The 25,348-nt window shown below is 45.8% G+C and overlaps 1 protein-coding gene across 1 annotated transcript in view; it reads right to left on the bottom strand.

Moving 5' to 3' along the window:
• Positions 1 to 254: 254 nt before the first annotated feature.
• Positions 255 to 25,348, bottom strand: part of HACD3 (3-hydroxyacyl-CoA dehydratase 3) — an 82,162-nt gene continuing 57,068 nt past the window's right edge. Inside the window, exon 11 of the mRNA XM_069766364.1 lies at positions 255 to 1,036. Within this exon, the coding sequence (XP_069622465.1) occupies positions 960 to 1,036 (77 nt within the window). The 3' untranslated portion in view covers positions 255 to 959. The remainder of the gene's footprint in view (positions 1,037 to 25,348) is intronic.

Below are 25,348 nucleotides of genomic sequence, written 5' to 3'. Positions count from 1 at the left end.
AGTCATCAAAGCAAAAGGTGGCTACTTTGAAGAACCTATAAGACATATAAGACATATTTTCAGTTGTTTCACACTTTTTTGTTAAGTATATAATTCCACGTGTTAATTCGTAGTTTTGATGCCTTCAGTGTGAATTTAAAATTTTCAGTCATGAAAATACAGAAAAATCTTTAAATGAGAAGATGTGTCCAAAATTTTGGTCTGTACTGTATGTCTTTCAATGTGAATCATGATTCCAAAACAATCAAATCTGGTACAGTAAAAATCTCAGTCCTTTATTATACACACATATTCCATGTATCCATAATCCAGCAAGAACACATAGGTAACTCTGGTGGCTCATCACATGCCTCCGGATGCAGGTAATAAACCGTTATTTGGACGCCAGCCTTTACATATTGCCAGAAATACTTTAGTACTACAAAATAAATCATTGAATTCATCTCTTAAATACAGATTCAGAACCTGCTGATGCTAATTTGGGTAGTCAGAATCATAAGCCGTTGTGCCATGCTTTGTGGTAAGGAATGTTCATAGGGACTTTTGTGTGTCTCATAAAATATTCTAGAGGTGTAAATGACAACTGTCAGCCTCCATTACTAGTACTGTGAAGGTGATGGATGGTATAGAGCAAAGGCCCTGTCTAAAAAGACAGATGACACCAGAAAGACGCAAAAACATATCCCAAAGTTTACTTTGGACCCGGTTTGTCTTATTCAATGGCTCCTTCATGGGCACGTCTGAATCCCATTTTTTTCTGGATCCAGATGGAAGCACCAGTCAGAAACATGAACAGGCCCTAAGAAATACACATATTCATTTGTTCCCAGAAAGGAAAACAAAAAGAAAAAACAATGGAGGGGAAGGATGAAAAGAAAAACAACAAAAAGCTAAACAATAGAAGAGTTTTAAATTCCTCATTCCACAATCTTGGAAGAAAACCCCAAAACTGATAGCCATCAACGCATCTTCTTCTGCCGACTTCCCAAACGTCTGCGTCTTTGTTTGAGCAAGTGACGGAAGTTGATGACAAGTCCTGTGATAGAATAAAGGATTTAATTATTTTTCAGTTGTATCATCATTTTATTTTTAGATAAATGAACAAGAAAAGAATATTTGAGGTTTTATAGTAATAAAAATATTAAAGTCAAGCAACACATTCTCATTTTTGCATATTGATATTCGCATACTGGTTTATGAAATTTGTGGAGATCTTGTAAGGGCTTGCGAGGGATAGATTGATATATACATAGAATGAATCATATATATATCTCATTCTATCTCCCTTATAGTGTTGACACCCCGGGGTGTCACTAAGTGATTAGTGCAGGTTCTTGTTGAGTTATTCAAAATTGTGAATAATCTATCTGTATGTGAATGCATAAAATGTTCATTAACGTAGCTACTAATGCTGAAAATCTATATACTACTACGTTGTGCCTGTAATGAAGAAAACTTTTAAGTGCTTTATTCAGAGAAATTCATCCTGTCTTTATCCTTGATGTCTATAGCACACTGCTATAGCTCCTTACATGCTAGGGGTTCTGAGACTGAATCCCAAGAAAGCACAAACTTCAGGGGAAAAAATCATTAACCAGTTAAAAAGGTATCTTATGAGCACAGACAGATGCTGGGGGCTTTTCCTTCAAGGTCCTGAGCTGTTGAAGGAGCAGGTGCCCCCCATAAGGTGGAATCAGAGGAAGAGAAATCAGAAGGAAGACATCACTGTCCTGACTGAGCAACATGGCCTCCGAGACAAATCCCTATTAACACCTCATTGGTCTTAACGAAAATTATCATATAAACTTTACTAGCCAATATCTCCACAATGGAGATGAGAAAAAAAGAAACAAACAAAAAAAAAAATCAAACAGACATTTTATTTAGCTCCAAAAGCATGTTAACCTGACACATCATGATTTACTGGCTGAAATCTTGTGAAAGGTCTTCTTTAAATGCTAAGTGAGTGCATTCATATAATATACTAGTAGAATACCCGTGGCTTAGTTCGCAGAAAATATGTTAAATTGTTGGTTATGTAGCTAAAGTAAAATTTTGAGTGTCACCCTGAAATTGACATTTTCAGAGTGCTACAGTAATTTTTTTTTCCCACTTTCAATTTTTATTATTTTGGCATTTTGCTAATTTGTTGCAACATTGGAGTGAACAACAACTTTTTTTTTATTTCAACATTTTTATTGATTTTACATATTCAATACATATTATTTTTTAATTTAAATAGATTTTAATTAAGAATAAACATAAACATTACATTTTATCCATCTTCCAGTGTGTTACAAACAAAGTTTCTTCATTTTCAAAACCCCCAACAAATCCCAATCCCCCCCCCATGACAGCTCCTCTCCAATGATACTTTTATTACTAGTATTGATGACTCTATGAACCGCTTAACTCCCTTATGACCGCTTATTCGTCTAGCAATTTCCCCCATTCAAAGGCCCTCAGCCTCCCATTTCCTTTACCTATTCATCCCAGCTCGAGCCACGGAGACCACATTTTGTCAAACATTTCTATTTTCCCACGTCTTTTGTATACCCCCTATTCCAGTTTGAGACCATGTTTAACATATTTCAGGAATTCACCCCTTGCAGGTGGCTCCTCCTTGATCCAATTCCGTGCTATCACCTTCCGAGCCATATATAATAGCCTAGCAATTGCTATCTTCCAGGTGTTATCCACTCTAATTTCCTCCACATATCCCAGTAGGCACACTATCGGATCTCTCGGCACCCTGCATTTATACGCCCCTTCCACACGACTCAGTACTACCAGCCAAAAAGCAACCAGCCTTGGACATGTCCACATCATGTGATATATTCTTGCATTCTCAGTCCCACATCTCGGGCATTCAGAGTCAGCACGCAACCCCGCTCTGTGTAACACTTCCGGTGATTTATAGACTCTGTGCAAGATGTACAGCTGCGATAGTCTATACGGCTCGCTTAGTGACACTCGTGGAACCCATTCCATCACCGACTCCCAGGTTTCATTCTCCATTGGGCCTAAATCTCTCTCCCACTTAGCTCTCGCTTTTAGAGGAAAATCCAACAAATATGCATGCAGTAGGTCTTTATAAAGGGTGGAAATGACTCCCCTTGTGGTCCCATCCCCACACACGTATTCCAAAACTATGTCCTCTTGGATCCTAATGCCCTCGCCCCTGTTTTGAGCTCCAAAAGCGTGTCTCATCTGAGCATATTGATACTCCCCAGAAGGTCTCAGTCCAAACTCCCCCTGTAGCTGAGAAAAGGATTTTAACACTCGTTGAATTATCTGACCAACAAAATAAATTCCTTTAGCCTGCCACTCTGTCAGCACTCCCAGAGCCGCAAACTCTACTAAATTATTATTAAGCCATATCGGTGTAAATTTAGTCAATCCCGTAACCCCCCGAATCTGTCGCAGTCTGGTCCATAGCTTACGTATCAAAAACATAGTTGGATACAATTTCCCCAATGCTCCCAAGGAGCCATCCTCCAGACACTGCACCACCGGGCGTCGGTTTGTCACCCCTTCCATCAAGTGTTGTACCGCACTGGAGGACGCCTCCCGCGCCCAGCCCTTCAAATGCTGGCTTTGGGCTGCAAGAAAATATAAGTCAGGGTTGGGCAAAGCCAAACCCCCATCTTCCTTGGGTCGCTGAAGCGTCTCCAGGCTAATACGTGGGTATTGCCTCCCCCATATCAAGTTTCTAAAAAGAGCATTAATCTGCCGGAATTTCCCACGTGGAATCCAAACTGGCGCGTTATGAAGGACGTAAAGTATTTTGGGCATCAGAACCATTTTAATAAGATTAACCCTACCCACCACCGATAGATGTAACTTATTCCACGCATCCACTTTTGCCTTAAGCGCGCCCATGAGAGGGGTCAAATTCCTATACAAAAACTCCGTAACTGGCATCGAGATCCATATTCCCAGGTATTTAAAATGAGATGCCACCTTAAGCCGCCCTTCTCCCAATGGCTCACTACCACTCTCTTCCACCCCATCTACATCAAAGAGGACCGATTTATCCCAATTTATCCTCAACCCCGTCAAGGCACCAAATCTCTCAATGATCTCGATGGCCCCTTTCAAGGCATCATCCGGGTCCGCCAGGAATAGCAAAATGTCATCCGCATATAACGCTATCTTTTCCTCAACACTCCCATATCTAAACCCAGGGACCTCATCAGACTGTCGAATCTTGGCGGCCAGGGGCTCCACAGCCAGAGCAAACAGAAGGGGCGACAGTGGACATCCCTGCCTCGTACCTCTGGCCAACTTTATAGGCTGAGAAAGTTCCCCATTCACTCTGATTCTAGCTGTCGGTAATGAATATAGCAGTTGAATCCAAGACACAAATTGCGGTCCAATACCCATTCACTTCAACACCTGCCAGAGATATCCCCACTCCACACTGTCAAACGCCTTATGGGCATCCAAGGACGCAATAACCCTCCGGCCACAATTGTCAGACTTCAGCTGCAGATTCATATACAGCCTCCGCAGATTGACCGCTGTAGACCTGTCAGGCAAAAAGCCGGACTGATCCGGATGTACAAGGTTAGTAATGACACTAGACAGACGGGAAGCTAACACCCTGGCCAAAAGCTTGACATCGATGGTTAACAGAGAGATTGGGCGATATGACTCCAGTTTCCCCAGATCCTTATCCTCCTTCGGAATAACCACTATAATGGCCTCCCTCATAGATGCTGGGAGATACCCCTGGCATCCAGCCTCCTCCAGTACTAACTTTAATCTGGGAATCAACACTTCCCCCAAGCTTTTATAAATTTCGGCTGGTAACCCATCAACTCCAGGCGCCTTCCCATTGGCCATAGACTTCAGCGCCCGACTTAGTTCCTCCTCCGTGATAGGGGCATCGAGGCTCACCCTATCCTCCTCACTCAATTTCGGCAACCCCAGACTCTCCAAGAAAGTCTCTGTATCTCCGACTGACTCATCAACCCTGGAGGAATATAAGTCCGCAAAAACCTTTATAATCTCAGATGTTTCAGATATCTTGCTCCCACCATCAGAAACTAACGAGTGTACATATGAGGTACTTCGCTGAGCAGAAGCCACCACCGATAGCATGTGTCAAACTATTTCTCCCTCCTGAAAATAAGTCACCCTTTGAAACTCCCGCTTCCTTTCAGCTTTTCCCAGTAGAATCTTCTCCATATGAGTTTGCGTTGTTCTCAACCTTTTCCCTGCCTCGGAAGTTCCCAATACTACCATCTCGTCCTCTGCAGCCTTCAACTCCTCCACCGCCACTCTCTCTGCCTCCCTCGTCTTCCGCTTACACCTACTAATATCTCTAAATAGTAGCCCTCTCAGGTACGCCTTCATTGCATCCCAAACAGTTAGAGCATCTGTACTCCCATCATTTAAAGCAAAGAATTCCGTCACCTCCTTCCCTATACTTTCCAAGTCAATACTATGTAACCAGTTGGGATGGATCTTCCATTCTCTCCCGCTTGCGGCCTGTGTCCCCAACAACCCAAACTCCACCTCAATTGGACTGTGATCCGAAAGGGCCCTCGGCAGATAACGCACCTCCCCCACCATTGTGTCCAACAGACGGTTACCCAGCGCCATATCAATTCTGGACAGCGTAGCATGAGCCATTGAATAGCACGAGTACCCTCTCTCCCCCACATGTCTAACTCTCCATAGATCGATCATGCCTATTTCACGAACATAGGTACCAAATGTTGTAGTGTGCCCCCCCGACCTGTTCTGGGTGTTCTTATTTTTATCCCAAAAATCATCACAAATATTGTTCAAATCCCCAATAATTAGTAGTGGTAGCGGTCCCCATCGTTCCACCTTCTCCAACACCTCTCTAATCTTCTTGCTTGAATATGGAGGTGGAATATACATTGCCGCAACACATACCCTCACTCCATATAATATACACTGTATCGCCACATACTGACCATCCACATCCACACATACCTTCACCTCTTCATACTGCACTCCCACCGGCACCAATACTGACACACCCCTTGAGTACATCGAAAAGGTAGAGTGATACCCCTTCTGAATCCATCGTCTATTTAGTACGTCCACCTTCTCCCGTATCAAGTGTGTCTCCAGCAAACATATCATAGAGGCCCGTTGATCCCTTGCATACTGCAAGCTCGCAGCTCGCCTAGACTTATCCGCCATACCTCTCACATTCCAACTCAATATCTTAAAGCGGCCCCCTAATATATGACTCATCATCTTTAGTTATGTCGTTACTCCCGGTTCTGAGCTGTCTAACTTCCCTACCCTCCCTTACCCAGACCCCCCGTCCCCCGCACTCCCCTCCAATACTAAACATTCTGCCTCTTATCAAGAGTGGGGCACCATCACCCATTGCGAACACTCTTGTTAACGTAACCTTCTCCTTCCGTCTCCCGCTACCGTTTATAACAAAATTCGGTGCAATTCTTAAAAGAATAAAATATTTCAACATGTATTAAATTACAACTGCAAGGAAACTAAGTAAACTTTTAGTCCGCTGCACACCCTTCCTCCCTCGTAACCAACCACCATTTCAGCACTCCCAGGGCATTTACTTGAGTAATGCTCAGCTCCACCCTCAAACCTTCACATCCCCATTACCAATGTACTGTCAGTCACCAATCTCTTTTCCTTTTAACAGTGAAATACCCCCCGACCGGCCCACCCCATATTTTCAATCTCCTTTTCCGTTAAGCCTTTTAGCATTGAGATCTATCCACTGGGTAGCGTCCTCCGGCGTCTGGAAAAAATGAATCTTATCCAACGCAACCACTCTCAGTCGTGCCGGAAACATCATGGAGTATTGCACTCCCAGTTCCCTCAGCCGTCTCTTGATACCCGTGAACATCATCCGTTGTTTCTGTACCAGGGCGGAATAGTCAGGGTAGATAGCAATTCTTTGACCTCCAATTGTCAAATCCGTCATGTCTCTAGCCTTCCACAGGATAATGTCTCTGTCTCTGTAATTTAGAATTTTGGCAAGCATGGTACGGGAACTCGCTCCAGGGACAGGTGGTTTCGGTGGGACCCTGTGGGCTCTCTCTACCGCAAATACTTTTGTCAATGCTGCATCACCAAAGGTCTCAAGGAGCCAGCTTTCAATATACTCCGTGGGATTCCTCCCCTCAGTTTTTTCAGGGATACCCACTATACGGATGTTATTTCTTCTGGACCTATTCTCCAGATCCTCGTTTTTTGCAGCTAGCTCCGATATTGCTTGAGCAAACTTCTTCTCCACTTTCTGCAGCTGCACTATATGATCTTCCGCAGTACTCACTCTTTCCTCTATAGCCCCCACACGTTTGTCAATCTTCTGCAGGGCTGCATTTATCTGGGCTGTGTCACCCTTGACCTCCTGTAGCTGCTGGGTCAGGGATTGTTTGCATGAGGACACCAGTGCAAAAACGTCTCTGAGGGTGGGCTCTGCTCCTGGCACCGTATCCTCAGATCCCCCTACTGCCACCGCCATGCTGCTATCCCTGCTCCCCTGCTGTACCTCTTGCTCTTCTGCTGGGCTTTCCTCCTCCTCTTCTGTGTCAGCTCCGGCTTCCTCCTCTACTTTCTCTGCGTTCTCTGCGGCCTCCACTCTAGCAAACTGCTGGAGCTTTGCCGCCACAGCCATTCGCTTCTGGCATGCAGCGTTCTCCTTTTCCGCCTTCTCCCTGGCGTCGGCGCCATCTTGGCCGGTCCCTGCATCGCCGGCTCCGGCGTCTCTTTGCCTCCTCCTGGTCATACTCGCTGACCCCGGGGCCGCCGCTGTACACCGCCGCACTCCCGGAACTCTCCTGCAGCCGGTAAGCACCGCAAATCGCCGCTCAGCTGCGGCTTATGAGGATAATGGTGAGATTAGTAGCGGGAGCGCTCTGCCGCGCGTCCGCTCACATGGACATTCAGGCCACGCCCCTCATTCAAGACATATTATGCAGTATAAACTATTACAACTATTTTTTTAACTTTTTTTTTAATCAAAAATGAAAATGTATGCATCTTACTCAAACATATAAAACATTTACACCCAATTAACAACATAGTGCATCCCTTCCCCACTCTCTCCAGTGCAATTTATAAGTAGTTCACGGACAAAAGAGTAAAATTGGTTTACAGTTAAACAACTATCTATTGTAGTGCTTTTTGGTAAACAATGTTTCTGATTTTACCTTCAGGTGCATGTATGAAAAGATTTTTGGGGTTACCCACTCTAGAGCAAGCAGCGTACAACTGTCCATGTGAAAAACACGGGCTCTTCTTTAAGTGATTGACCTTGTGCTTTGTTTATAGTCATAGCAAATGCAAGTCGGATTGGGAACTGCAAACGCTTAAAATTGAAGGGCATGTCGCTTGGTAGCAAAGGAATACATGGAATGAAACCATTTGCTCCCTTAGTGTTTCCCATAAGAATAGTGGCTTCAATAACATTGGGCATGAGACTCTTTTTGCACAATCTTGTGTCGTTATCCATTTTTTGGGGGTCAAGGTTCCGAAGCAAAATTATTGTGGCTCCTATTCTTAAAGTGAGCTTATACGGTGGCATTCCAGGAGGCTCAGGAACTCCAAGGGATACATTATGTCTTGTTCACTCTCCATGGCTGAATCAATTGACATGTATGTGGTCCTAGACCAGGCAGCATTCCCTGAATTAATAGATTTATGGAGCTGACACTATTATTTTTAGGCGCTAGGATTGCACGTTCACAAAGCCACTGATATTTGTTAAAATTGTTACAAATATCAGGGAAAACTTGGTCAATAAGTTCCATTACTGAAGATGTCATTTCACAAAAATCTTACGGAAAGGAAATGAGACCAGTAGTGGAATCAGTAGGGAACCTGTCATTTCCAAGGCACAGTGGTTGGTGTGTAAATTTGTCCGCAGTTGTTTTTCCCATCAAATGAACCCGCATATTAGTAGGAAGAGTTTGCTTCTGAACATGTATCCACAGATAAGAAGATTTTAGACAGGCATTCAGCTCATCCGCTGGTGTTACTCCCTTAAGAACAGGTAATGTCTGGCAGAGGTCACCTGCAAAAATTACAACATTTCCCCCCATTAAACGATCAGTTCCCCGCAGATCTTTCAAGGTGTGATCAAGGGCCTCGACCGCTTTCTTGTGCGCCATGGTACATTCATCCCAAACAATTACTTTGCAAGTTTGTAATACCTTAGCTTTCCGAGAGCCCTTAATGATATTACAGACAGGAGTTTCTGACAGCGCTATATTAAAGGGCAATCCTAGTGCATCCTCCATCTAAAAGAGTGGCCGCAATCCCAGATGATGCAACAGCTAAGGCTATGGCACTGTTTGAGCGAATTTCTGCAAGCAGCAAATTAATGAAAAATGTTTTACCAGTACCTCCTGATGCATCTAGGAAAAATAGTCCCCCATTTCCACTGGAAATCTGAGCCATAATTGCCATATAGGCCGATCTTTGATCATCAACCAAAAGAGGCTTATTTAATATGACAAACTCTTTACATTTTTCCAAATCATAGCTTTTTTCTTGCAGAATAATATCAAAGTCTGGTCGATTTGGTGCTGGTAAAACCTAATTCTACTAGAGTTTTGATAGATATGCACCTTTCTTCTAACATCAAGAGGGCTTTGTTGAATATGTCAGCAGTGAAATACAAGTCTAAGTCTGGATTAACGCTCCTTTGCACTATAAGAATATCTTCGCTAACATATTCTTTGTATTTGTCCCAAAGCGCACAGGGATTGGAACATGCGCAGGTTGTAATTATTATAGCAAACAGAGATTCTTCCTGCAATGTCATGTCCCAGTATTGATGGTCTTCGACCAGACCACGCTTTTGGCATGCTTCCCTGTAAGTTTGACACAGCTCTCCATCAACTATTTTCAAACCTGTGAAAGAAGTTTGGTCCACGGACAGCGTGAAGCAGTAATCGGAGGTAGTAGCACTCTGCGGTTTGGATGCACTGTATACACACGTCCAAGAGCATCACTGGAACGTCCGTCCCATCCTGGGACCCTTGCACCTTGTTTCCTCTTGCAAAATACTTTTCTCGATTTATTCCATGTATAATATTTTGGAACATCTGAATATAATAAGTCCTTGCAAATGGATCTGCTTGACATAGGAGAAAGAAAGCTGTCAATGTTGTATTGGGTGGTCGAGCAGCTCTTTCCTCTGCATTGTTAGGAGTAAAATAAACTTGTCCATTTTCAAGATGGACACTGAGATGAACTACAGTCGGTTGCCTTTCATGGATGGAAAAATTTAATAATCACCACACGGCTTCATTACTACTTACCGTATTTTTCGGACTATAAGATGCACCCAGGTTTTAGAGGTGGAAAATAAGGATTACTCACCGTAAAATCCTTTTCTCCGAGCCACTCATTGGGGGACACAGAACCATGGGTGTTATGCTGCTGCTGCTAGGAGGCTGACACTAAGTTGAGACAAAAAAGTTAGCTCCTCCCCTGCAATATACACCCTCATGCTGGCTTCCAGAGACCCAGTTCAGAGTAAAAGCAGTAGGAGATCATTTACAACATATAACATAATATTAGAGTACAACATGTCAGAGTAAGCAAAGAGCCAAAAAAGAAACGAGCCATAATCTAACAGGGTGGGTGCTGTGTCCCCCAATGAGTGGCTCGGAGAAAAGGAATTTACGGTGAGTACACAAAAATCCCTATTTCTCCTTCGCCACATTGGGGGACAAAGAACCATGGGACGTTCCACAGCAGTCCCTGGGTGGGAAACTACATAACCGAATAACTCTGTGTACCAACTGACTATAAATGCGCTACAGCCGCTTGCAGAATACGTCTGCCAAGGGCCGCATCAGCAGATGATTGAGTATGGACATTGTAGTGCTTCGAGAAAGTATGCAGGCTGGAACACGTTGCGGCCCTGCAAATCTGTTCTGCCGACGCCTGATGCCGAATGGCCCAGGAAGCACCCACCGACCGAGTTGAGTGTGCCCTAATCCCCGCCGGGATAGGTCTGCCCCTGATCCAATAAGATTCTTGAATAGCTGACCGGATCCATCTGGCTATCGTGGCTTTTGAAGCGGCTAAACCCTTTCTATGACCCTCAGGGAGCACAAAGAGGGAGTCCGACTTACGGAAGAGAGTGGTTCTAGAAATGTTTCTCCTGAGAGCCCTTACTACGTCCAAGGTGTGAAGGGCCTTTTCAACCCGATGTCTTGGCTGTGGACAAAAAGAGGGAAGAACGATATCTTCATTAAGGTGGAAGGATGAAACCACCTTGGGTAGAAAGGACGAGATGGGCGAAGGACCACTTTGTCCTGGTGGAAGGTAAGGAAGGGGGCCTGGCAGCACAGGGCAGCCAACTATGAGACTCGTCTGATAGAGGTTACTGCCACAAGGAAAGCAACTTTCCAGGAGAGAACAGTCAGCGAAACATCTTGCAAAGGTTCAAAAGGGGACTCCCGAAGAACACTCAGGACCAAATTGAGATCCCAGGTCTCTAACGGCATCCTATAGGGGGGTACTATGTGGGAGACCCGTGAATGAAAGTTCTGACTTGCAAGTTAGAAGCAATCTTACGTTGGAACAACACAGATAACACCGAAATCTGACCCTTGAGGGAGCTGAGCGCCAGACCGGAATCCAAGCCGGACTGGAGAAAGACCAGAATGGAGGAAACTGAAAAGACAAGAGGAGAATGTCCATGGTGCCTGCACCATGAGAAGAAGGCTTTCCAAGTGTGGTGATAGATGCGAGTGGATGACGTCTTGCGAGCGCTAACCATGGTGGAAACAACTTCCTGGGAGAAACCAGCTTGAGTTAGGATCCAGGTTTCAACAGCCAAGCCGTTAAACGTAGGGCCCTTGAGCTCTAGTGGTAGATCGGCCCTTGGCGAAGCAGATCTGTGTGATCTGGTAGCCACCAGGGAACGTCGGAGACGAGTAGTGCTAGCTCCGCGTACCACGCGCGACGTGGCCAATCTGGGGCGACTAGGATCAGAGGAACCCCCTCCATCTTGATCTTCCGGATAACCTTCGGTATTAAGGGAAGCGGAGGAAACACGTACGGGAGATGGAAAAGATGCCATTGGGATACGAGTGCGTCTACCCCGATGGCCTGAGGATCCCGAGATCATGATATGAAATTGAGAACCTTTGCGTTCAGTCTGGACGCCATCAGATCCACGTCTGGAATCTCCCAGCGGAGACAAATCTGCTGGAAGACCTCCGGATGGAGTTTCCACTCTCCTGAGGCAAGACCCTGATGGCTGAGAAAATCCGCCGCCCATTTCTCGACGCCTGGGATGTGCACTGCAGAAATTATCGAGCGGTTGTTCTCGGACCAATGGAGAATGTGGGACACCTCCCTCATTGTCGCCCTGCTGTGGGTACCCCCCTGATGGTTTATGTATGCCACCGCTGTGACGTCTGATTGAATTCGAATTGGGCGACCCGCGAGGAGATAGTGGAAACGTCTCAGGGCAAATCTGATCGCTCGAATCTCTAAGCTGTTTATCGGAAGTCTTGACTCCCGAATCGTCCAGCACCCTTGGGCAGTGTGGTGGCAAAATACTGCTCCCCACCCGAGGAGACTGGCGTCGGTAGTCACCACTAGCCAGTGAATTGTGAGAAAAGACCTTCCTTGGCTGAGTGACGAATCCAAAGTCCACCATTTGAGCGCTTGCCTGATCCGCGGGGACAAAGGATATGGCCGATCGAGGGATAAGTGACTCCTGTCCCAATTGTCCAGCAGCGCCTGTTGCAAGAGGCGGAAATGAAGTTGGTTGAAAGGGACCGCTTCCATTGCTGCCACCATTTTCCCCAGGATCCTCATGGCAAATCGGATGGAATGAGGGGCGGGACGACAAAGTGTCTGGGTTCCCTGCTGGAGAGCTTAGGCCTTGGACCGAGGGAGCAGGATCAGCCCCTGGGACGTGTCCCGTATCATACCTAGGAAGGAGATCCGTTGGGCTGGTACGGGGGAGGACTTGTCCAAGATTATCAGCCAGCCCAGGCGTGAAAGAGTATCCAAGGTAATGCGGACGCATGAGTCGCAAGCATGATAGGACGGTCCCTTGATCAAGAGGTCGTCCAAGAATGGCAACACGACCACTCCTCGGTAGTGAATGGCCATGACTGCCGCCATGACCTTCGTGAATACCCTGGATGCGGTGACGAGGCCGAAGGGTAAGGCCGTGAATTGGAAATGGTCCTCATGGATGGCAAAACGCAGGAAACTTTGGTGTGGCGGGAAGATTGGTATATGGAGATAAGCATCCCTGATGTCGATTGATGCCAGAAACTCTCCTCTTTCCATTGAAGAAATGACCGACCGGAGGGATTCCTGAAGTACCGGACCTTGACAAATTTGTTTAGCAGCTTTAGATCCAAAATGGGGCGCACCGTCCCGTCCTTTTTTGGAACGACGAAGAGGTTCGAGTAAAAACCTCTGAATCTCTCATGCTCTGGAACCAGAACAATGACCCCGTTTCGCCGGAGACTTTCAATGGCGCAGTGAAGTGCGTGAGCCTGAGCCTCTGGATTTGGGAGGCGAGAAGGGAAGAACCGTGCCGGAGGGGAGGCGGATAATTCTATTTTGTAACCAGAAGACACCAGGTCTCTGACCCATTCGTCGTGGATGACGGAAAGCCAGACATGCTGAAAAAGAAGCAGGCGACTGCCTACTTTGGTGGTGTCGACTGGAAGACTCCCCGAGTCATTGTGAGGAGAACCTGGAGGGCCTGGTTCCCCTGATTCTGGGTTGCCTAGGTTTACCTCGCCAGGACTGGTTCGGCCTGTATGAGGGCCGGGTCTCTCTCTCTGTGCACGTGGTGATCGTCCTGATCTGAACGAAGTTGTTGGGGTAGACCAGAATGAGCTACTGCAAAAGGGCCGAAAGAGTTGCTGATGCTGAAAAGTAATCTTGGGCCTTTGCTGCGGGAGGAATTTGCTTTTTCCTCCTGTAGCATCAGAAATAAGCTGGTCTAACTTTTCTCCAAACCGACGTCTGCTCTGAAAAGGCAGAGAAATTAAGAACTTTTTAGAAGAGGAATCCACATGCCACTCCCTAAGCCATAGTGCTCTCCTAATGGTGACGGCGTTTGAAGCTGCAAGTGCAGCGCAGTTCGCTGCATCTAAAGACGCATACATCACATAGTCCCCAGCAATGGCAATTTGTTTGGCGAGATCCGCAGCCTCAGACGGAAGAGCCTGGTCCTGAATGGATTTTGCAAGGGCATCTGCCCAGAAAACCATTGCTTTTGCGACCCATGCCGCAGTGAAAAGAGGGGGAGAGAGGAACCTGAAGCTTCGTAAACCGAGCGAGCAAGGGAGTCTGACGGTCTGTGGGATTTTTAATTGAAGCCCCATCAGGTAAGGATAAAAGCGTTTTGGTAGCCAAGCGCAACACCAGAGGATCCACTAATGGAGGTTCCGTCCAATCTTTGACAATATCTGCGGAAAAGGGATACTTTGTTTCCAGGGACTTTTTTCCTGTAAAGCGCTTATCCGGTCGCTCCCTGTGTCGCCGGACTATGTCTATAAAGTCAGGATGAGAGGCGAACACCCTATGAGATCGCTTGGTTCTTTTAAAAGACACTTTAATCAATCGGGACCACATGGTTTCCCCAGCTCTGATTCCTGCAGCCCAGCGGTGGGGACATTTTTCTGCCTCCTGCGAGTCGGATCCCAGTGCGATCCCACTTGCCGCTGCTCCCTCCCCACGTTACATCCCTACCATAAGACGCTGCTCCCTCCCCACGTTACATCCCTACCATAAGACGCTCCCACTTTCCTCCCAGATTTGGAGGAAAAAAAGTGCATCTTATGGTCAGAAAAATACGGTATATACAGTGGGGCAAAAATGTATTTAGTCAGTCAGCAATAGTGCAAGTTCCACCACTTAAAAAGATGAGAGGCGTCTGTAATTTACATCATAGGTAGACCTCAACTATGGGAGACAAACTGAGAAAAAAAAATCCCAAAAATAACATTGTCTGTTTTTTTATCATTTTTTTTGCATATTATGGTGGAAAATAAGTATTTGGTCAGAAACGATCAAGATTTCTGGCTTTCACAGACCTGTAACTTCTTCTTTAAGAGTCTCCTCTTTCCTCCACTCATTACCTGTAGTAATGGCACCTGTTTAAACTTGTTATCAGTATAAAAAGATACCTGTGCACACCCTCAAATAGTCTGACTCCAAACTCCACTATGGTGAAGACCAAAGAGCTGTCAAAGGACACCAGAAACAAAATTGTAGCCCTGCACCAGGCTGGGAAGACTGAATCTGCAATAGCCAACCAGCTTGGAGTGAAGAAATCAACAGTGGGAGCAATAATTAGAAAATGGAAGACATACAAGACCACTGATAATCTCCCTCGATCTGGGGCTCCACGCAAAATCCCACCCCGTGGGGTCAGAATGATCACAAGAACGGTGAGCAAAAATCCCAGAACCACGCGGGGGGACCTAGTGAATGAACTGCAGAGAGCTGGGACCAATGTAACAAGGCCTACCATAAGTAACACACTACGCCACCATGGACTCAGATCCTGCAGTGCCAGACGTGTCCCACTGCTTAAGCCAGTACATGTCCGGGCCCGTCTGAAGTTTGCTAGAGAGCATTTGGATGATCCAGAGGAGTTTTGGGAGAATGTCCTATGGTCTGATGAAACCAAACTGGAACTGTTTGGTAGAAACACAACTTGTCGTGTTTGGAGGAAAAAGAATACTGAGTTGCATCCATCAAACACCATACCTACTGTAAAGCATGGTGGTGGAAACATCATGTTTTGTGGCTGTTTCTCTGCAAAGGGGCCAGGACGACTGATCCGGGTACATGAAAGAATGAATGGGGCCATGTATCGTGAGATTTTGAGTGCAAACCTCCTTCCATCAGCAAGGGCATTGAAGATGAAACGTGGCTGGGTCTTTCAACATGACAATGATCCAAAGCACACCGCCAGGGCAACGAAGGAGTGGCTTCGTAAGAAGCATTTCAAGGTCCTGGAGTGGCCTAGCCAGTCTCCAGATCTCAACCCTATAGAAAACCTTTGGAGGGAGTTGAAAGTCCGTGTTGCCAAGCGAAAAGCCAAAAACATCACTGCTCTAGAGGAGATCTGCATGGAGGAATGGGCCAACATACCAACAACAGTGTGTGGCAACCTTGTGAAGACTTACAGAAAACGTTTGACCTCTGTCATTGCCAACAAAGGATACATTACAAAGTATTGAGATGAAATTTTGTTTCTGACCAAATACTTATTTTCCATCATAATATGCAAATAAATTGTTAAAAAAACAGACAATGTGATTTTCTCGATTTTTTTTTCTCAGTTTGTCTCCCATAGTTGAGGTCTACCTATGATGTAAATTACAGACGCCTCTCATCTTTTTAAGTGGTGGAACTTGCACTATTGCTGACTGACTAAATACTTTTTTGCCCCACTGTACCTTCCCATCTGATACAGCATAATCTCATCAGATGTACGTTTTGGATTCTCTAGTTGGAAAACTGCCATATCACTGCCCTTGTTAACATAATTGCAAATGTATTTAATTGACTTAACAGTTACAATATTCTACACTAATGTGTGCCTCAAACATTTTTGAAAGCAGTGGAGAGTAAGGTACAACCCATCGATTATCTATTTCAATATCTGTGTTTTGTTTAACCCTTTTTAATCTGATTGTTGCAGTACTGTATATCCTCCCTGTTCAGGTTTCAGTCTTCTGTAAAGAGGATAACCATCATCTCCTGTTTGTGTTTCTACAATCAAGTTGCGAGGATACTTTTTAGTACATTTTCCTTCCTTCATACATGGCGATCTTGGGTTAAGTGGCCCACATGGGCCATGGATCATATTTTTACCAATAGTTTCAATAAGTACCGGGTCCTCATCTGGATTTGTACGCTCAGCAGAAATAACACTGTCAATTTGATCAGGGCGTATCTTATCCTTTAGCCATATCAGTAAATGAGCATGTGGAAGACCTCTAATTTGCCACTCAATTCAATACAGCGAACACTGACTTTCACCAAAAATGTAACACTTTGTAATTACATCCATGAGCTTGATCAGTTTTTGTTTAAAAACCCTTGCTGTTAAATCATGTCGATCAGAGGGGCCTTTACCATTCAGAAGCTCTTCCCTTATCTCTGGCCAAGTTGGATTACATGTAACTGTAATAAAAAATCAGGACGACCATATATCCGAACATATGTCATGGCATCCTGAGCATACTCATGCATATGTCTGGGACTTCCAGTAAATGTAGCTGGTAAAATAAACATACGCCCAATGTCATCCACGTTGCCATCATTAGCAACAGCATCCCTTAAATGAATGTATTCATCCACTCTAAGTTTTTGTTGGTTCAATTGTATGTATAAAAGACGCTCACTTTCCACCTTGGCATACATATCAATTATAAATTGATGAAAAAGTTGCCTACATTGTAAAATGTGGTTAGAAGACCCATGTCTGATCAATATTTGGTAGGCATAAAAGTCCATAGCCGATATTTTTTTATTGGTTGGCCTAGCAGTCTTGGGATCAGTCTGTGTTAGATTAAAGTGATAGCCATCTTGGACATTCCAAAATATTATAGGATATTGCAGAGCACCATATGATCTATGTGTTTCTGCAATACGTTGAAGATTGTCGCATCGTCGCTGAATAATTATATCTCGGCTTTGAAAGTCCTGTCCAACCAATAGCTACTTCGTTAACAGTGGGAGAATTAAATCGCCTTTCATGCTCCCCAACCGGTATCTTGTCTGCTCTTATTACAACTTGATATTCATCACTTGGCATTCTTTCTAAGGCTATTTTGAAAAGGTTTACTGATTGTTCTGATGGAAAAATCTTTGTGAATTCAACACAATCTCTTTTTTTGTCTCAAGTATAGCTTCACAATGTCTATCAGATTGCATTTGTTCGTCTCCCAAAAAATACATTTGTAAAAACTTTGGATCTTCTTTTGCTACAGGAAGTATTGAACCGATTTTGGGATATATTTGTCCCTGGACTTTAAAACATGGCATAAATTCTGCTTCCTGGAGTACAGCTATCGTACCAAAGGACGTCATCTGGAAAGATGAATGGCATCTCCTAATATTTGGCAGAAAATGCTTGGACTCGGGAGTTGTTCCTGACATGTATGAAAGTAGTGGTTCATGAGGTAGATCTAAAGGTGGCAAACTGACTTTGCCATTTGAGAAGCACCAGGCGATTCCAAGTTAAACTTCTTTGCTTGACAATGTTTGCATATTATGGCCATTTTGCCAATTATGACTTTCTGATGTGACAGATAGTCTTGAATTGGGTTGTAGTGAAATGCTTCCAAACTCAAATCAGCCTGCCTACATCTTTTCACAACATTCATCCTTTTGTTCAGATGTTTCCATATTCCTTACTTCAGCCTGCCTTATCCGATTCTTGTGAAGACGACATTTCCGTTGCTCTGATGTCTCAGCTGCCTTACATTTAGCCTGTCTCATCCGTTTGACACAATTTTGCTTTCTTAGCTTTTGGGTGAACTTGCCCAATAGATGGTCGTTTTTTGGGTGGCATTTTAAAAAACAGTCCTTAAGGTACCGTCACACTCAGCGACGCTGCAGCGATATAGACAACGAGCCGACCTAAACTAGATCGCTGGAGCGTCGCTGTTTAGGTCGCTGTAGAGATGTCAAACACAGCAACTCAAGAACGATGCAGGAGCGATCCAGTGACGTAACGGCGACTCACTTATCGTTTTCGCTGGTTGTTAGCTCCATGTAAAACATTGCTGGCGTCGTTGCTTTTGCTGTCAAACATGACGATACACGCCGACCTGACGACCAAATAAAGTTCTGGACTTCTAGCTCCGACCAGCGATGGCACAGCGGGATCCTGATCGCTGCTGCGTGTCAAACACAACGAGATCGCTATCCAGGATGCTGCAATGTCACGGATCGTTGTCGTTCTCATTGCAAAGTTGCTGAGTGTGACGGTACCTTTAGTATTATGAACCTTTAGTATTCACCCGACACTGATAAGAGATGTAATAGGATGAACAGTAAATACAAAGCAGCCCTCACATAGGATTACTATGACCTGAAGGAGCTCACATCTGAGTCCACCTCACAGGCAGACTTGTCTAGCTGCCCATAGCAACCAATTAGAACTCAGCTTTCACTTTACCTCAGCAGTTTCAGTGAAGTATGTGTGCTGTCTGTGATGTTTGTATGGTGTTTGTGAAATGTTTGTGTGTGGTGGTGGGGCCTCTTTAGCGCCGTCGCTATAATCCGCCCCTGTCAGTCACAACTGTTTACCCCTCAGCACTTTTACTTTCACCTTCATATTTCTCCATTATATATATAGGGCCTAACTTCGGGGACCCCAATCTCATGACAGGGTGACGCTAGCGAGATTTAACATGTGCAATATTTTGCTCCTGTGGGTGGATAGGGGGAGTGTCAAATATCACCCTAATCGGACGAGAACTGTGGATTTGTATAGAGCGGGCTACTACAAATTTTGAGTTTCATATATATAGATTCAAGAAGTATCGTTTCTCCTTGAGGAGAGTGACATGTTAAGCATGTCGAGATGAGGAGACTTAAGGCCACAATACTCCTCTGGGAAATATACAAATTGCCTCTTCAGAGAGGAAGAGGACTACAACTCTAGTGCCACCTATTGGAAGTAGCATTGACTGTTAGGATTGCTACTTCCAATAGGTGGCACTAGAGTTCTAGTCCTCTTCCTCTCTGAAGAGGCAATTTGCATATATATATATATATATAGATTAAAATTAACCTACGTGTGAGAAAAATTCCCTCCATAACTATACAGTACATGTGCAGTATAGCTGACTCAGCATACAAAATTGAACTGAAATCAGTAGATGGTAACCACTGCTTAGCTTTACGCCTTTGACTTAAATTTGTATCTTTCATCTTAAGGCTGGCCTCACAGCTCCAAATGTCATAGTCCCCATATGGTCTGTGATTTTCAGACTGGCATATGGGTTTCTTGAGTCTAAACAGTCTTATAAGAAGATCTTAAGTTCAGGTCAGGAGACGTGTGGATGGTCCGCAATTATAATTTGTGTCCGCCCTTTACGCATAACATTTGGTTAAACAGGTGGATGGCTTTTTAAAGCTGTGCCATGGTACTATTTACAGTAATGGTCAAAAAGTTTGGACACACCTGTTCATGCAATGATTTTCCTTGTTCTTATTGGAATGTGCACATTTAAGATATATTATCAAGATAGTAGCAATTTTTTGTTTTGGTTTAACCGACCTTTAAGTGCAGTCATGAAAAAAACAACTATCACTTTGATAAAACTGGCTTTCATGAGATCTGCCCCAGGAAAGGAAGACCAAGAAATATCTCTGCTGCAGAGGATAAGTTCATCAAAGTTACATAACTGCAAATTGACTGTACATTAGATAACAGCAGATACCTCAACATCAACTATCCAGAAACCACAGTAAGTATGGCTTTATGGTCAAATTGCTGCAAAGAAGCCACTATTGAAAACCGCAAACAGCAAGAGACTTGTTTTAGCCAAGCAACACAAGGAATTGAAACTAAATCAGTGGAAATCTGCACTGTAGTCTGATGAGTTAAAATTTGGGATTCAAAACACACATTCTCAGAATGGCTTCCACAGCATTCTGCACATACATGCCATACCATCTGGTTTACCCTTTGTCCTGTTGCAACACAAATGTTGTTACCCCAATGACCCAAAGCACACCACTAGGCTATCTGACTAAATAGAGGGATGGAGTGTTGCATCAGATGACATGGCCTTTACAATCACCCGATGTCAACCCAATAGAGATGGTTTGGGATAAGTTGGACCACAAAGTGAAGGTAAAGCAGCCAAAAAGCACTCATCACCTCTGAGAAGGACTGTACTTCCAGACTATTGGAAATATATTCTAGATGACTTTCAGGTGAAACTGCTTGAGTGAATACAAAGGGGTTGCAATGCTGTCAGAGTAAAAAGGAGACTTGTGTACTCACCGTTAAATCTTTTTCTCCGAGCCAATCATTGGGGGACACAGGACCATGGGTGTTATGCTGCTTGCCACTAGGAGGACACTAAGTAAACACATAAAGAATTAACTCCTCCTCTGCAGTATACACCCCCTGACTGACCAGTAATGACCCAGTTCGGTAGTAAAGCATTAGGAGTATAAAAAAAACAAGACAAGTAAACTATGTCAAAACCGAGGAACAAACAACAACATGCTGTGCCCCCAATGATTGGCTCGGAGAAAAAGATTTTACGGTGAGTACACAAAAATCTCCTTTTCTCCTATGCCTCATTGGGGGACACAGGACCATGGGACGTCCTAAAGCAGTCCCTGGGTGGGGAGCAATTGCACTGCTAAAACCCCATGTACCACTGGCTTACTGAAGTACCACTGTCTGCAGAATGCGCCTGCCAAGGGCAGCGTCTGCCGAAGTTGGGGTATGAACTTGATTCGTAAAAGTATGCAGACTGGACCAAGTCACAGCTTTGCAAAGCTGTTGTGCTGAAGCCTGGTGCCGAATGGCCCAAGAGGCACCGACTGACCGAGTCGAATGCGCCTTAATCCCTGCTAGGACAGGAGTGTTCCTGACGCGGTAGGATTCCTGGATAGTTGAGCGAATCCACCTGGCTAGAGTGGCCTTTGAGGCGGCTAGACCTTTCCTATGTCCCTCCGGAAGCGCGAAGAGGACGTCCGACTTACGGAAGGGAGCCGTCCGAGATATGTAGGAAGAGCCCTAACTACATAAAGAGAATGGAGAGCTTTCTCGATACGATGGGTTGGTGCCGGACAGAATGACGGCAAGACAATGTCCTCATTTAGGTGAAAAGAGGAAATGACTTTAGGTAGGAAAGAGGGAGAAGTCCTCAAAACTGCCTTGTCTGGGTGAAAAATCAGAAAAGGGGGTCGGCAAGAAAGAACCACCAACTCAGAGACTCGCCTGATTGATGTAATCACCACTAGAAAGACCACCTTCCATGAAAGGAGGGTCAGAGAGATGTCCTGCAATGGTTCGAAAGGGGCCTCCTAAAGAACTCCGAGAACCAAGTTGAGATCCCATGAAGCCAATGGCATTCTATAGGGAGGGACCACCTGGGAGACTCTTTGGATGAACGTCTTAACCGGCAGTCTGGAAGCGATCTTTCGTTGGAATAGAACTGACAATGCGGACACTTATCCCTTGAGTGAACCTAGGGCAAGGCCTGACTCTAAACCTGATTGGAGGAACTCCAGAATGGACGGAATGGATAACACCAGAGGAGAACGTACATGCGCATTGCACCACGAAAAGAAAGTGCACCAGGTGTGATGATAAATGCGCATGGATGCGGGTTTCCTAGCATGAATCATGGTAGAAGAAACCCCTGGAGAGAATCTGGCTTGGGCTAAAATCCAGGATCCAACAGCCACGCCGTCAAAGACAGGGCCCCAGAGTTCTGGTGGCAAATCGGGTCCTGTGAGAGCAGATCCATGCGATCTGGAAGCCGCCAGGGGACGTCGGCGACCATCTGGACGAGTTCCGTGTACCATGCACGGAGCGGCCAGTCCGGCGCAACAAGGATCACCGGTCTCCCCTCTGCCCTGATCTTCTTGATGACCCCCGGGAGCAGAGGAAGAGGAGGAAATATGTACGGCAGCTGGAACCGATGCCACGACACAACCAGAGCATCTGCTCCGATGGCGCAAAAATCGCGGGATCGAGCAATGAACTGGGGATTCTGGTTGATTAGCCTTGAGGCCATGAGATCCACATCCGGCGTCCCCCAGCGAAGACAAATCTGCTGGAAGACTTCCGGATGGAGGCACCACTCGCCCGACGCAAGACCTTGGCGATTGAGGAAGTCCGCTTCCCAATTCTCCACACCCGGTATGTGCATCGCCGAGATGAGCGAATGATTGGTCTCGGCCCAGCATAGAATGTGGGTGACTTCCCGCATGGCCGCGCTGCTGCGGGTTCCCTCTTGCCGGTTGATAAACGCCACCGCCGTGGCATTGTTGGATTGGATTCTGATGGGATGGCCTGCGAGAAGGCGGTGAAAATTGCATAAGGCAAGTGTGATCGCTCGAATTTCCAAGACATTGATTGGGAGACGCGACTCTTGCGTGGACCAACAACCCTGTGCCGTGTGGTGATTGAAAACTGCGCCCCAGCCCAAAAGGCTGGCATCGGTGGTCACCACTAACCAGCGCACTGGGAGAAAGGACTTCCCTTGGTTCAGGAAGGACTGTAGCGTCCACCACCTGAGGGTCTGCCTGACCTGTGGGGACAGACGAAAATGACGGTCGAGGGAAAACAGACTCCTGTCCCAGGCTAACAGCAGTGCCTGTTGCAGGGGACGGAGATGGAACTGCGCAAACGGAACGGCTTCCATCGCCGCAACCATTTTCCCGAGGATGCGCATCGTGAAGTGAAGGACTGGGCGGGAGAGCTTGCGATCTCCCTGTTGTAAGGACAAGACCTCTGGAGGGAGAATGACTAACCCGCGGGAAGAGTCCAGAATCATGCCCAGGAAGAAGATTTGCTGAGCCAGCACTGGAGATGATTTCTCAAAGTTGATTTTCCAACCCAGGCGAGAAAGAGAATCCACGATGATACTTACAGACTCCTCGCAGGCAGAATGGGACGGACCCTTGATTAATAGGTCGTCCAGATACGGAAGAACTACCGCTCCCGAGCGTGAAGAATGGCCATGACAGCTGCCATGATCTTCGTGAAAACTCTGGGGGCAGTGGCGAGTCCGAAGGGCAAGGCCACAAATGGAAGTGTTCATCCTGGACTGCGAAACGCAGGAACTGCTGATGAGAGGGAAAAATTGGGATGTGGAGATAAGCATCCTTGATGTCTATAGATGCAAGGAACTCTCCTTTTTCCAGGGACGTGACAACGGAACGGAGTGAGTCCATCCTGAAGTGTCGAACCCGTATGAACTTGTTTAACAGCTTGAGGTCCAGTATGGGCCGTAGAGTCCCATCCTTCTTTGGTTCTTTGGGACCACGAATAGATTCGAGTAAAACCCCCTGAACCTTTGGTCTCGAGGGACCGGAACGATGACACTGTCCCTTCGAAGCACCTGTATGGCCTGAAGATCTGATGCTCTTGATTTTGGGGGGGGAGGGGAATGGAAGAAAACTCGATTTTGCATCCGGAGGACACGAGCTCTCTGACCCACTCGTCATGAACTACCGAGAGTCAATTTTGACGGAACAAAAGAAGACGCCCGCCTACTTTGTCGGTGTCCGCCGGACACGTCGACGAGTCATTGTGTAGAAGGTTTAAGGGATGCGGATGCCTTAGGGCCAGAAGGTCTCGGTCTGGGTTTCCAGGAACGGTTAGGTCTGTATGAGAACTGGGGATTGACCAACTGGAGTTGTTACGAAAGGACTGGAATCGAAACTGTTGATTCCGAAAGGGCCGGGTAAGTTTTTGCTGAGGAAGAAATTTACTCTTCCCTCCGGTAGCGTCAGAAATTATTTGGTCTAGTTTCTCTCCAAATAAACGACCAGCTTGGTAAGGTAAAGAAGTCAGCGACTTTTTAGAAGCAGAATCTGCTCGCTACTCCCGGAGCCACAAGGCCCTCCTGATGGAGATTGCGTTTGCAGCCGCTTGCGCTATGCAATTAGCCGCATCTATGGAAGCGTTAACTACAAAGTCTCCGGCCTGAGCTATCTGGTTAGCGAGTCTGGCCACTTCTGGGGGGAGATTACTGTCGTGGACGGTAGAGGTTAACACCTCTGCCCAGGCAACCATTGCATTAGCCACCCAGGTAGCAGCGAAAGATGGAAGGAGTGCTGCTCCTGAGGCCTCAAAGACTGAGCGAGCCAGGTAGTCAATTTGACGGTCAGAAGGGTTTTTGACTGATGAACTGTCGGACAGCGATAGGATTGTTTTGGATGCGAGTCGCGATACGGCAGGATCCACAGAAGGAGAGAGAAACAACTCCTTCATTAGGTCCTTGGAGAAAGGATATTTCGCTTCCATGGCCTTATCGCTTATCCGGGTGTTCCCTGTGTTTTTGGACAATATCCTGAAACTCAGGGTGATTAGCAAAAATCTTTTCGACGCGTTTAGTCTTTTTAAAAGACACGACGTATTCCTGAGTGGATACAGATTCCTCGTCCACCATTAGCGTTTTGTTGACTGCCTCAATAAGGGAGTCAAGTGTCTCCTGACCGATCGAGGAGTCTTGAGTTAAAGATTCCTACGACTCGTATTCATGTACGCTGCGACCCTCGGAGGAAGGGGAGCGAGAAGTTGAGCTCAAGTGTGTACGGGGGGCGAGGCATGGGTTCTTTTCCTGGAACCCCGAGATTCCCGTAGTAGAGTACGCCC

The sequence above is a fragment of the Ranitomeya imitator genome, chromosome 4 (genome assembly GCF_032444005.1).
Source record: "Ranitomeya imitator isolate aRanImi1 chromosome 4, aRanImi1.pri, whole genome shotgun sequence".
NCBI classification, from domain to species: domain Eukaryota; kingdom Metazoa; phylum Chordata; class Amphibia; order Anura; family Dendrobatidae; genus Ranitomeya; species Ranitomeya imitator.
This window is presented reverse-complemented; position numbering and strand designations above follow the sequence as displayed.